Source organism: Nestor notabilis, unplaced genomic scaffold, assembly GCF_000696875.1.
Source record: "Nestor notabilis isolate BGI_N333 unplaced genomic scaffold, ASM69687v1 scaffold6277, whole genome shotgun sequence".
NCBI lineage: Eukaryota > Metazoa > Chordata > Aves > Psittaciformes > Psittacidae > Nestor > Nestor notabilis.
Window position 1 is genome coordinate 91,690 of NW_009937743.1, and position 14,147 is coordinate 105,836.

The 14,147-nt window shown below is 40.4% G+C and overlaps 1 protein-coding gene across 1 annotated transcript in view; it reads left to right on the forward strand.

Annotated features, from left to right (window-relative positions):
* The window catches only part of BANK1 (B-cell scaffold protein with ankyrin repeats 1), a gene marked incomplete at its 5' end in the record, with an annotated part of 101,481 nt that extends 90,918 nt beyond the window's left edge, over positions 1-10,563 (forward strand). The window contains 3 exons of the mRNA XM_010018978.1: positions 954-1,022; positions 3,846-4,027; positions 10,510-10,563. Coding sequence (XP_010017280.1) covers positions 954-1,022; positions 3,846-4,027; positions 10,510-10,563 — 305 coding nt within the window. The remainder of the gene's footprint in view (positions 1-953; positions 1,023-3,845; positions 4,028-10,509) is intronic.
* Positions 10,564-14,147: the final 3,584 nt, after the last annotated feature.

Genomic DNA, 14,147 nt, shown 5'->3' on the forward strand with positions numbered 1-14,147 from the left:
ATATTTAGCAGGATTCTTTGAGAATTACCAAAAGGAGTGTTACAAAAGTTGAAATCTATCAGTGTTGGGTTGAAGATAAGGGCGTAACATCAGCAGATTGTGCTGCCTGTATAGTTCTTTTACTCTCACCATTTAGCCTGAGAACATTTTAGGAACATCAAGTCCCAGCTGTTTTCATTCATCATCACCTTCCATACAAACCTACTCAGGAGTTAGCGTAAATACTTTATTCCGCAGTGTAGGATGTATACACTTAGGAATTGCTCCTTCCTCACCTCTGCATGTAGCATGCACTGAGTTTAGATGTCACAGAGGTCTTGATCATCCCTTTTACAAGTTTCCCAGATAGAAGCAGATGTGTAGTACAAGGCAGCTCGAGCAGGCAGACACGGAGCAAACCAGGGTCCACTGGGTTTGCCCAGGCAGCAGGAGCAAGAAGCCAGGACTCTGGGGTGGATGATTGGCTACGCTGATGGAATAAGCAATCACGCTTTGCTGTTCCCAGTGCCCGAATAAAGTAGACAAAAATATACATACACTCCTTCTTAAGCAGTGTCATTATTCTCTCATAGTACTATTGTTTTTTCCTGCCTTAGCTTTCCCCATAAAATAAGGAACAGGCTACAGCTGGTGTTTGTTCCATGTGAAAAATGCCGAGATCTAGCTGGTTTTGCTAAACAAGTAATATGTTAATGTGATAAGTCTATTTTATTTTCTTCAAAGCTTCTTGTTGTGCTATCTGTAATATCAGTAATCCTGCCATTCTGTGCAACAGAACAATTTTTTCAAGTAATTAACATTAGCCTGGTAAGTGGGTTGAGAAGTACTCCTCGGCTAGATCACAAAATTTGTTCTAGCCTGCTTTCATTGAGCCTCCTTCCTTTGTTCAGAATGTCTGATGGTTTTTACTGCTGTTTTTCACCAGTTTCCTAATATTGTTAATTTTGTTGCAGTGTTTCAGCAAAAGGCCACTCGGGTGCCCAGTGACAGCAACAGAACGTACTGCTATGCCAGGAAGCCCGGTACAGAATTTAATTTAGCTCTTTCACTGCCTTGATGCTTTTCAGTAGAACTAGTAGAGATTTGCTGTGACTTCATTTTGACTGATCTAGTATCTCTTTTCCCACAAAGGATTTATATCCTTAATTGTATCACAGCATTAAGAGATCAGATTAAAGAAAGAAAAGCGTAAGTTACAGTCTTGTGGGAAAGATTTGTAATCAGAGTTACTTTATGCTTTCTGTTTCTTTTCTCCATTGTGATTAAAACCAAGAAAAGGACAGACAGGAGGGCTCAGCTGTGCAGTAATTCCAGCCAGGGAAAGGCAGCAGTATGGGGAGCAATGGTTCTCTCCTGGGTACCCCAAGGTCCATGTAAAATCAATCACATGTGGCAGTCCAGTTATTTGAGTTGTAGCACATCAAAATGTTGCTACCTTAAATTCCATTAATACCCTAAAATAATTAATAATGGTATGTGCAAAATGAATGAACACCGAGTGAAGATTTTTCCTCTCTCTTGTGTTAACAAGTAGCAGGTCAGGATTAAAGCATATAGAGCAGCACATAATCACCTATTTATTTTTACTGCTGGGAACTGCAGTCTCCAGTGCTACTGACATTACTTTTCATGAATGCTAAACCGCTTAGGAAAAGAATACAAGACCTTCTAGATCTTACTGTGTTAGAGTATTGGTAGCATAACTCTGCAAACCAGCACAGTGACCTTCTATGATGGAGTGACTACACCAGTGGGCAAGGGAGGAGCTGTGTATGTTGTCTATATGGATTTCTGTAAGGCCTTTGACACGCTCCCACACAACATCCTTCTCTCTAAATTGAAGAGATATGGATTTGATGGATGGGCTGTTTGGTGGATGAGGAATTGGCTGGGTGGTCACAGCCAGGGAATAGTGGTCAATGGATGTCCAGATGGAGATCAGTGGCAGGTGGTGTCCCTTGGGGGCCCGTACTGGGAGCAGTACTGTTAAATATCTTCATCAATGACACAGTGGGATTTAGTGCACCCTCAGCAAGTTTGCAGGTGACACCAAGCTGTGTGGTGCGGTTGACATGCCTGAGGGACAGGAAGCTATCCAGAGGCACCTGGAAAAGCTTGAGAGGTGGGCCCGTGTGAACCTCATGAGGTTCCACAAGGCCAAGTGCAAGGTCCTGCACCTAGGTCAGGGCAACCCCACTATCAACACAGGCTGGGGGATGAAGGTACTGAGAGCAGCCCTGTGGAGAAGGACTTGGGGGTGTTGGTTGATAAGAAGCTTGACATGAGCTGGCTTCAGTGTGTGCTTGCAGCCCAGAAAGCCAACCGTATCCTGGGCTGCATCAAAAGGAGAGTGACCAGCAGGTCAACAGAGATGATTCTGCCCTTTGCTCTGGTAAGACCCCACCTGGAGTACTGTGTCCACCTCTGGGGCCCACAACATAAGAAGGATGTGGAGTGCACCCAGAGGAGGGCCATGAAGATGATCAGAGGGCTGGAGCACTTTTCCTGTGAAGACATGATAAAAGTTGGGCTTGTTCAGCCTGGAGAAGAGAAGGCTTCAGGGAGACATCAGAGCAGCCTTCCAGAACCTAAAGAGGGACTACAAGAAATCTGGAAAGGGACTTCTTACAAGGGCAAGTAGTGATAGGACAAGGTGGGATGGCTTTAAACTCTAGATGACTTTTAAAGGTCCCTCTCAACCCAAGCCATTCCATGATAAAAGAGAGTAGCTTTTATGGGTCTGAGGAAATACACCCACACCCCTTTTGCTGTTATGAAAATACACAGTTTTACCTAAACTGGTCTGATAGCCAAATAATTGTATCAGATGCAAGGCATTAGGGTCATTAGTGTATCAAAATAGAATCAATTACCTGAGATGCAAAAGAGTAGAGATTCATGTCTAATATGTGCTAGTATGATCAAAAGGAAGGAGCGGGAGAAGAGAAGCCACAGTAGGTGGTTCTTCACTTCTTCAGTGTATTTCCCTTTGCACAGTCCTTCCTCACTTAAAGTGTATATTGGTGCATGACACAGCAGAAAGATTGACCCAGATCATACTTACAGTTTAAACTTTTATCCTGGCTGCATTCCCTGTGCAGTGAAACAGGTGCTTTACGGCACCTTTACACCAGCCTCATACAGGTGTGGCAGAGCCCTGAGCCACAGCTTCTCACTTGTTCTGGATCGGTCATTTCAGTATCAGTATCCTGGAGACATGCAGTGCTGCACCTCCCTGGACCAAGCTGTGGTAACACGTCTCCTTGCCATTTCCCTTTGGCTGTGCACCTCTGTCATAACCTCTAGGAGGATGAGATTGTTGTGTTTTCTTGTCACTGCAAGGTATTTAATGATTTGGGGGAGGGAAATCATGTGAAATTTCAAAACACTTTCTGGCCAAATTTCAGCCCCAGCTTTTGAGAGATGCAATGTGTGAAGTTAGAGAAGGAAGGGAAAAAAGGCACTGTGAATATTTTTTGTCTTAACAGAGCAACAATTTCCTCTAAAATGTCAGCACTACAGCTGAGTCGAAGGATCAGGGCAGTAGTAATAAATAAAATGTTTAAGATGCTACTCTGTTGCTAAAGAGTAATGGTAGAATCCTCATTGATTTGTTGCATTTCTCTCATTGGAAGAGGAAAAAAAAAACACCAAACCCCCCCAAAAAACCCTACCACCAAGCAGAAAGAAGGGGAAGGGGCTCCCTAAAGATGGTGTGTTTTTAATTGATGTCAGATTATAAAATTACTCCTTACATGCCTTTGAAAAAAGTGCTTGCATTATAAAGAGAAAGGAACGAAATGCGCTAATAATAGTTTCTACCTTTATCTTTCTGCATTGTGTAGCACACAAAGGTCACACTGACAAAGTAACTGATAGAACTGTGAAGCACAACATCCCTACCAAACAGGAAGAACTCATCCGCTTGCAGGAACAGGTGAAAAAGGGGACAATTTCTGTGGATGAAGCCCTTGACAGATTTAAACAGTGGCAGAAGGAAAAACAGAGACTACAGTCCTCTCAACAGGTATGAGTTTGAAATTTATGTTTCTTGACAGGAATCTTGAACAGAAGTTCCAAAACCAAACTTTTGTCTTTTGGCTGCCACATACGAGGTCAAAACTAAGTCATGATTTATATATCTATCAGCTCCCAAGGAACTTGCTGCTTATGGTTCTGAATCTTGTAGATATCTGTTTCCATTGTTTGATTACTTGAGAGGCTTCCTGAATTTATTTTGCCTGAGTTCAGGTGTTGTTGCATTTGGTTAAAATCCTGAGTTAAATATGTCGGTCTTCTGAGACTTCTGTTTTAAACTGCTGGGTCTTTGCATCTTTTATGAAACCACAAACCTTCTGTAGCTGAACAAAGCAATTGAGCTATTGAACAGCGTCAGCTAACAGAAACCTAACTACATCAAGCATGCATCGTTAATATATATGGACTTACATCAGGCTTTATGTCTGTCTGAAAGTGTTGAATCTACCTAGTGAAACTCATAATTGTTAGCAGTCCTCTTCAGCTCCTTTATATTCAATGTATGGAGGAAACTGAGGTGCACAAAAACAGGATTTACAAAAGCCCACACACTGAGTCACTGAAAGAACTGCATCAAAGCTCCAAGCAAAAGAGAAAAGCACAGTGAGGAGGTTTGCTAATTACTTGTAACAAGACAGCTAGAGGAAGAGGTTATGCTCTCATTTTATATGAGGTTGTGCATTAACAAAAGTGTTTTCCTGTTGTCCTGTAAGTGCATTTAGGAGAAAGAGGAAAACCAAAGGTACTCAACAGAGTGGGAGAGCTATCAAATGCTGCCAACAAGGAGAGATTAAATGCTCTTTTTGTTTGCTTTTACTGAAGAAATAGTATGAGCTTTGTCATCACTGTGGAACACTTAACAGCAAAAGCTCAAGGGCTTTGGAACAGTTTGGGAGCCGGGTTCACAGGCAGGGCACCAGCAACACAGCACTAGCCACTGGGCAGTGCTGCCAGTGTGGTGTGTACTCCTTCCAAATACGTCTGTGGCCTGCACACCAGATGGGAATTGCTGATACTGCTCTGTCAGTCAGGGGAATTACTTGTGAAGGAAGATGGTATCTTATCTGTGCAAAGATAGCAGCACTAGGTCGTAAGTCTCTTTTTTTCTTGGTTAGCTAGAAGATGCCTGTATTTCAAGAAGGATTTACTTGGCCTGTTTTCAGTGCTTCAGGGCAAAAGCTACTTTTCAGTGGTGGTTGATACCCCATGCTGCATGTGTGACTTCTTTGGGTTAGCACCAGAGGAAAGTCTTTGCCTTACCTCAATATGAATATTATGAATTTACTTCATGCTATCACTGTAGTTGTCTGGTATTCACTGGGATTTTTGAGGGAAAATCACTTGGCCAAAGCAAAACATAAACTCCAAGCCTCTGTAATGTAATGCCAGAATCAATGTAACTTACTGGCTGAGAAAGTTGGGGCTGTTCAGCCTGGAGAAGAGAAGGCTGTGTGGAGACCTCATAGCAGCCTTTCAGTATCTGAAGGGGGCCTACAAGGATGCTGGAGAGGGGCTCTTCATTAGGGACTGTAGTGGTAGGACAAGGGGTAATGGGTTTAAACTTAAACAGGGGAAGTTTAGCTTAGATATAAGGAAGAAGTTCTTTACAGTGAGGGTGGTGAGGCACTGGAATGGGTTGCCCAAGGAAGTTGTGAATGCTCCATCCCTGGCGGTGTTCAAGGCCAGGTTGGACTGAGCCTTGGGTGACATGGTTTAGTGGGAGGTGTCCCTGCTCATGGCAGGGGGGTTGGAACTAGATGGTCTTAAGGTCCTTTCCAACCCAAACCATTCTGTGATTCTACTGATGGGGAAAAAGCTCCACAAGACTCGTAGGTATAAATGCTAAAATTAGCATCTACTCGTAGTGCATCATAGACATTTTTCAGTCTTTTAAAATTGTTTTCCTGGAGAGAGAAGCTTGATATTCAGAATGCTAAAGCATCTAGCTTTGTGTAGTTACTCATTATTTCTACACTGAACTTCCGTTCGTGATTTCTGCTGCTGGGTTTATGCTTGTTTTCTACTTAAAGGAAAAAGCACACCACCTTAGAGACAGCAGTGTTGGAAACAGACTAGAAAAGGAAAATCTGAATGGTGAGTTGCACTTTCTCTGCCTTTTGGAATGCTGAAGAGTTGTAAAGGACTGATCCAAAGCATGAGCAGGCTTTTGGATCAGGCACTGAATTTGTAATGAGCATTTTCTGCATCATATTTTAGTGTAATCAGACCTTTCAGCATGGTCAAGATTCCATCCCAAAGATGAGCTCTCTGGGAGTTATTGGGGCAGAAAATTTACCAAGTTTTTGTGGCTCAGCTTTTCTGTAGCCCATTTCCTGCTGCTTAGCACAATTAGGGTAGATGATTTCTTTAGAACTATTTACTTGATTACTTCAATATTTTATTTGTAAATCAGCTATCAATTTGCACTTGCAAATTCTTGATGAACTTTCCACTGTTACAGCAGTTCAGTATCGTGAGTCATTACTAAATCTGTATCACTGGTCATTTATTATGCTTTTTTCCCTTTGTGATTGAATGTCACCTGCAACAGTATAAATCACCAGTGTTTCCTGCAAATCATTTTCTCTTGTTGTTATGAAGAGATTGTATTGGATGGTATTGACTTTATGCCTATCATTTTTATAAACTTCAGTACATATATGTTCTTGGAAGGGAAATTTAGTATTTCTTTTTCATATTGGACTTAGTATCATTTGTATATCACTTTTTAAAATTTTCACCTAAATGCGTTATTTCCTTACTGCAAGCCAGAAAAATAATCCACAGTACTGCTTCCATTATTTTGTTAGTGTTGTGTTTATGTGGATTTGTGAGATACTGAAATTATCTTGCTGGCCCAGTGGCAGAGTTCCAGTCCAGACTTTGCATTTCAGCTTTAATGTCCTCTGTGTTCAGTAGGGGTACAGCATCCTGAGCAGGCTTACTCCAGAAGCTTTCACAAGGCACTCAGAGCCTGAGGGCCCAGGTTCACTGCATTTGTTCCAACCTGTATTTTATAGCTGAGGCAAAGCTAATGATGACATGAGGGTGATGCTCAGAAAGTATTTGTCTGTAGGGTTTTCTTTTAAGGCCACATGGGTCCTGCCTCTGCAGCTGTCCTCTTCTCAAGAGTTTAGTTACTGAATCATACCAGCACAAATGTAGTATCAACACCAGAACTGTAGATTTTGTGAAGTTATCCAGTAACTCAGATAATGATCATGATGTTCCTAACCTCTCTGCCCTCTGCTGCACTGTCTTATATCTTCTGATGCATATAAATCAGCAGCTGTGCACTGCAGAAATACAATGGGAAGAATCATTATGCAGGCCTCTGTCTTGTCTGACAGAGCACTTACTTATCAAAGATTTAAATTCTTGAAAATAAGAACTTCCAAAAGATGGAACCTCTCTCAACAGCATAGCATTGGGAAGAGTAAAGAAGGATCTCAGAAGACCAGTACCTAAGTCCAGCCTAAGTGCCAGAAACAAAAATGACAGTTACGTTCTTTTCTCTTTCATAGTTCCTAAGGAAAGCAGACCAGAGAGCATTCATTTTAGAGAGTCATTTAATAAGGCAGTATGTATGAATGTTAGCAGTCCTCAGGTTTGGTTAATGAATTCTGGTTTTCACATCTGTATACAGACTGTCTGTGTATTTTTAAAAACATGGGCCTCCCTCTCCCCATCCCATATTTGCAATCAGGATTTAGATAGTCTTTTTCATTGATTGAAGATTTAAAGAGATCACATCAGAAGCCGAATAGAAAAGGAATTTGATTCTATTTTAATGAGAAAAGAAAACTTCTCCGATAAATTAGGTTGGAACATAATTTTTAGTTTCTTGATTAAGTTTGATCTTGCTTCCACTGTAATGAAAGTTATTAATGAGAGCAGCACTCAGTTCAGTGTTCCATTATACCATTTGATCCTATCTTGAAGTTTATATCTGATTTTGCAACAGTTTAATCTAGGGCTGAATAACACCCTCAAAAAGCCAGTCAACTGCAAAGCAAAAAGTTCTGTCACTCTTAGAGTGAAATATCTGTAAACACCTATTTTAAGAACAACTAAATAAGGACTAAGCATATAGAATGTTCATTTGCAGAAAGTGCAGGCACAGACAATGATTTCTCTTATTACTATATAATATAGATACGGTCTTGCCCATAGACACCGATAATATCTTTCTTTTTTTCCAAGAAGGGAAGTAAGATGTTAGCCAACAGAACAACCACCACCAAAAATGAGCATACAAATATGGTTAGACCTCAGCTTACTCTGTGGTAACTTGATTCCTTGCCTATACCCTTAAAGAGAAGATAAAGCCTGAGAGTCTTTTGGTTTTGTGCATGCCCACTAACAGAACAAATGCCAGCAGCTTGAGACAACATTTATATAAGGATGACTAGACATATTTCCTTTAAAGTCTTAAAAGACAATGCAACATTCCATGTACATACATTGTAGCTCATAGAAATTTTTTAAAAACCTACATGATGCCTATCTACATCTTTGGACACTTGAATTACCTACGTGAAACTCATTTAGCTGTTTCTGAAGATGAGATTTCAAAATCTGCTTTCTATTGCAGTTACATTATGGCACCTTATGTGCCACATCCCACAGATTTAGTCATCCAGCATCTAAAAATAAGCACAAGATTGCAGAACCTACATAAGACTGTTTGAATTGCTTGCAGTTAGTTTTCCCCTCAGAGCTAATCACTGTAGAACCATGAACTTGGTCTTTAGGGATACAACTAGTATAGTGTAAGATTCCTCATCAAAACCAGGCATGACTGATATACTCTCTTGTCCACTCAGCATTGCAGCAGGAACTGAGTAGCAGGTGTCACTTTTTCATTGCTGGGTAATGAGCAAAGTAGAGGCCACAGAAGACAAACCAGAACTCAAATGGACTTCAGAAAACCAGTACTGCATTAAGCAAATGTTAAGATTGAGGTTTTAATTATTATTATTTCAGTGCCAACTTACATAATAGTTTTAGATGAAGGTAGGTGTTGGGAAACATGTCAGATGCTTAGTGGTCCCCCATGACAAATATACGCATAGGGCAAATAAGCAATTTGGTCTTCGCATCTGTTCCAGCCTTGGGGGGCCTTAGCAAGACTGATGAGGTAGGTGGCCTGACATGGAAAGGTCAAAAGCTTTTTCCACGTGGAACTCAACTGAAACCATTTATTTTGTAGCTGTTATCATCAGTAGGACTTACACGTCACATCCAAGAAGAACAACTTCACTGTCTCTTGCTGCACACCCACTCCTATGAGGCACTGTACAGCCAGGTCATCCACTGCAGTAAAGGTGTACTCCACAGTCTTTCTTCTTCCAGATATCGATTTCCAGGTTTGTAGATGCCTATGACAATAAAGCAGCTCTGGTTTAATTGTTTGCTCAAGCAGCTGCGAAAGACCAAATCTCTTCCTCAGCTTCATCCAAAAACCACTCAGAAAAGCACTATGCACTTTTCACAAACTGGCAGATTATTGATTACATTCGCTATGCTAAATGTTTGGCTTCATTCCTCAGACCTCATCAGCACCTTGTTTTTAGTCCAAGCTGCTAACAGATTGCTTATTCATCAGTTGATGCCACTCCAGCTTGCAGGTAGTGTCTAAATAGAGTTTGCTGAAAACTGGAAAACCAGCACTTAATTTTGACATTAACCAATATCTGTTGTGTCTGATGGGTCATTAGGAAGATGAACAAAAACAGACCCTAATTTTGACATTTGGGTCCATGGGAACTCAAGCTTCTTTAACTCAACCCAGTTAGCAAAGTTGAAATAACTTGAAATGCTGAAGCATGAGCAAGCTTTTGTATGCGTGGAGAGTGAAGAAGTCATAGAAAAAATATTTTTTCCTTCATGACTTCAGAAGTTTGCATTTCAGTCAGGACTTACAGTCTTGAAAATACTCATTTGTTGGTAGTTTACAGTAGTGGCCACATGACTTGTGAAGCTACATCTTTAGCCTGGTTTATTTCCAGATTTTTAAGTATTTTGTAGCTTCACATGATGCTCAAATTTAAAATCAAGAAAAATAACAAAAAGCAGTTTCCTCCCCATTTGTTACCAAATCAGGTCTTCACGAGACAAGCCCACAGTCAAACTGTTGACTGAGGAGTTCACCAAGACAACTGAATATCCACATACCCCTCAGCCTCTCCTAACTGCCACCAATAGAGACCAGCTATGCTGTTAGAAGGAAGGTTTGTACAAAATCCACCTCCTGTCATTCTCCCACACAACACCTGCCTATTTTTGTGGATGTCTCTTGTTCCCCTGCTCCCAGGGATGCGTGTTGTAGTCACATTTGAAGTAAAACACATAAAAAGGGACTCATCATAAGTCTGTATTTTGTGAATTATTCAACTTTGAAAAACATTCTGTACTGGCTTAATTTATCATTGACATACATGACTATTAATTGCATCTATTTCTTTTCAGTCTCCAACTAGGAACTCAACAGACAAGGAGCAGATGCCTAATCAACAGAGGTAAGAGCATGTATATGAACACACATACATAGACATTATTTGTCATGGAAACTGATTCTTGTGGAAGTACTTTCCATCAGAGTGCATTTGTATTACAATAGAATGGAAGTGCAGCTCATAGGTCTGATTTCACAAGATAAACCATAATCATCCTACATCCTAGTTTATACTGACTTTTTTGTCAGTTCTAGTCAACTTACTCATTACTGCAAGGCAGACTTGCCAGCAGTCAGACACTTAGCTGACTTGTGGATGTAGCTGAAGAGAGTTCCCATTATCACACCTAATAGAGTTTATACAACTAAAAGCTGTATTAGAGTGTATCCCTACACACTGATCACATAGTGGTATCAAACATCTTGAATATCAAAACAAAGTTAAAGGCATAGATCTGTCCAGAAATGTTGATTAACCAAGAGACCAATGACCGTTTAAGTGCTGGCAAACTTACAGGTGATGATACTGTCTCCACAAAGAGCAGAATTTTCTGAGGGTTGTGTTAATGATTATGAGTTTCTTGGGTTTGGGCATCTGATGAGCTCCTTAATAGCTGGGGGCGGGGGGGTGGTGTGTGTTAATTACTATTTACTACCTGTGTGCTTTCATGGATATCTCATAGCAGTTGTAAAACTGTAGGTTTACCTTTCAGTAAAACTTGATCATTAGACTTGCTGCAAGGAGATAAAAGTAGATAAATCTGGTTTACAGCATTCCTTGGGGTTGGGGGGTGTTAGTGGTTGGTTTTTGTGGGGCTTTTTAATCAGTTTAGGTTTCAGCATCTGTACTGAGAACAAACTTACCAGTAACTGAACCTAGATAAGCATCAGAGGTTGCAGATTTCATGAATTATTTTGCATTCATTCTGAGAATAGGGTACAGTGAAGTCATCACCTGGTAAGTTTGGGTTTTTTTTTGCTCATTCCTCTGAAAATGAAGGAGTCGTGCAGCCTTTCTTATGCATAGAAGGGTGGTTGCCATTAAAAGCTTAAGGCCCAGAACAAGGATGCCTGCATTCTGTTAATGTACCTGCAAATCTTGTCCTTTAACAAGCTTTCTGACCCTTGGTTTTCTTAGGCGCCAGATTTCTTCAGTTCATTGATCTCTGCAAGAACAGCCTGTGCTGAACAGCTTCAGAAGTCAGTTAGATTTTCTTCTCCAGTTTCCTTTCCTTCAGATGAGTTTAGGACCTGAAAGTTTCAAAATTAAAGTTTACCCTTTTAGATATCGGTAGTATTTGTAATTTTGCATTATTAAAGGGATTAAGTAGTATTTGTTCACAGTAACAAAATGATGCAACTTATTCCTGAACACAAACGTAATTCTTAAAGGCCTTGTTAGCTAAGCTACATTAAACCAGTTTGCCTCTCCAACTTTTCCAAGCGGGGGGAAGGCCATTTTACACTGTTACAGCATTACTTTGTGGCACTGAAAATGGACAGTCTTCAGTGAGGTTTTCCTGACACTCTTCTCCCACATAAAGGAGAATTCAGTTGCTCTTTCTGAGAAGCGTGTTGCCATGTCTCATTTCTGGAGCCAGCTACCCAGTGTGAGTAGGAACTCACACAATTACAATGCCCACACTGCAAAGCAGGAGGTACCACCTCTGCTGCTGCTTATCCTCCAAAGCACTTGTTCAGTTCTCATAAGACCCCAAAAAAAATAGTCTTACAGCATGACCTGAAAATGAAAAATTATCACTCCTCCTTCAAGATGCAGCTTAACTCCTGCACGGGGTTTCCTAACAGAGCTGTTGCCCTGAGCAGAGCTGAAATGGGTAAAAAAGCAGTGAGTCTTAAAAGCTCTGAAGCTGGAGATAGCTAGTACGAAAAACTTGGTAATAGCAGAGGTGCTTATAAATTGCAGATGCTGAAGTGAGGTGAATCATTCAAGGGGGGAGGGGGAATTACCCCTGGGATCAGAATGGGCAATCTTTGTCACTTTTAGACAATTGTTATGTGGGAGAATTCACAGAATACAATTTATCCAGCACAGTCAATCAGTTCTGCTTGTGAATTATCCACACCGAACTCTGAGGTTCTCCTCTTCTGCAAAGCATGGCTTCTCCAGAGCTTTCTGGCTCTTTTCTGTCTTTGGATTGGTTCAGACTGTATTAAGAGTTTGAAATGTTCATTTATGCACTGGGAAACATGCATTTAAGGTGAAGTTCTGAAATCCTCTGAGAAACTTAACTGCATGCCTGACGTCCATGCTTTCAGTACAAACCAACACAATGAAGTCTCTATTTTTTTTTATTTTTTTCCTTCTAAGACTCCAATATTCTTTAAAAAGTGATGAAATGCATATGGTGGTGTACACAACAATACTGTGGATACCACGTAGGAGGACTGGACCTCAAGTCTGTCTGAAGACAGACTACTGTTTTTTTAATGAGACTTTTTGTTTTATTAATATTACCAAAAAAACGCAGCTAAAACATTCAAAAAGCTATATTTCTATTGCTAGTATTCTGACTCTCCAAAGAGTCAAGCCTCCAACACCAGTGCAAGACTCTTAGCTGTGGTGCTCAAGCCTACCCATAGATCATCACACTTTTCTTATGCCGGGGGGGAGAAGGAGAATGGAGTTCAGATCCAGCTGGTGGATCTGAAGGGGTACACTGTGGTTTTGATTCTCTCATACATTCAACAAATACAGTGTTTGATCTGATTCTAAACTAGCATGACCAGTCTATTGAATAACAGGCATTATTTCTTACAGTGCAATCTGTCACCCAGCTGTGCCTCAGTTTCCTCTCCCTGGCATCCCACATGTCCGTAAGCCAAATCCCAACAGACTCAGCCTCCAGCACAACCTGCTGTGACACAGCTGTGTGAGCATTGCTGTGCTTCCAGTATATTGGAATCTCTCACCTGGGCCAACTGTGGAAGAAGTCCAGTATCACTAAAGCAAATTAATAAGACATTTTGTAAAGTCAGCACTGAATTTTACATTATTTCTTTGCCAATATTTTTTTAAGATGCCAGATGAGGATTTACATAAAGATATATTGTGTGCTTTGGGTAATTATTACTAAACTCATTTCAATTTTTCCCTAATGCTGAAATGTTGACTTTATGCACCAAAGTTATGATGATTATGAAGTTATAATACATAAAATTTAGGTTTTGCTTTCTGCTAAGATGTTTTTGTATAAGCTTTTTATATAAATTTGTTTTTCCTAGGAATAATAATTGTACTCCTTCACTAGTTTAAATAATTGCACTCCAAGAAAAGCTAATTTCTAAAGTCAAACTATGTAAATCAGTACTAATAATCTACTAATGCATTAAAGTGATTAGAAGAATGGGGTTTACAAGGAAGTTGTGTTTTGTTTAATAAGTTGTCTGAGGTGAGTGAAATCCAGAGCATGCCCAAAAGCATGTCAACTGCATTTACACAGCAAAAGTAAAGGAATAAGTATGGTTAATGGGTATAATGGTTTGCATTCCCACAGCGATGTACTCCAAAATTTAAGTGAGCATATAACAAGACAGGAGCATGCAAGATGACTTCCTTTATACACCAAAAAGGGAAAAAAGATCTCTGCAGCCTGCAGAGGGTATAAGAGAATATTTTAACTTTCAGGCA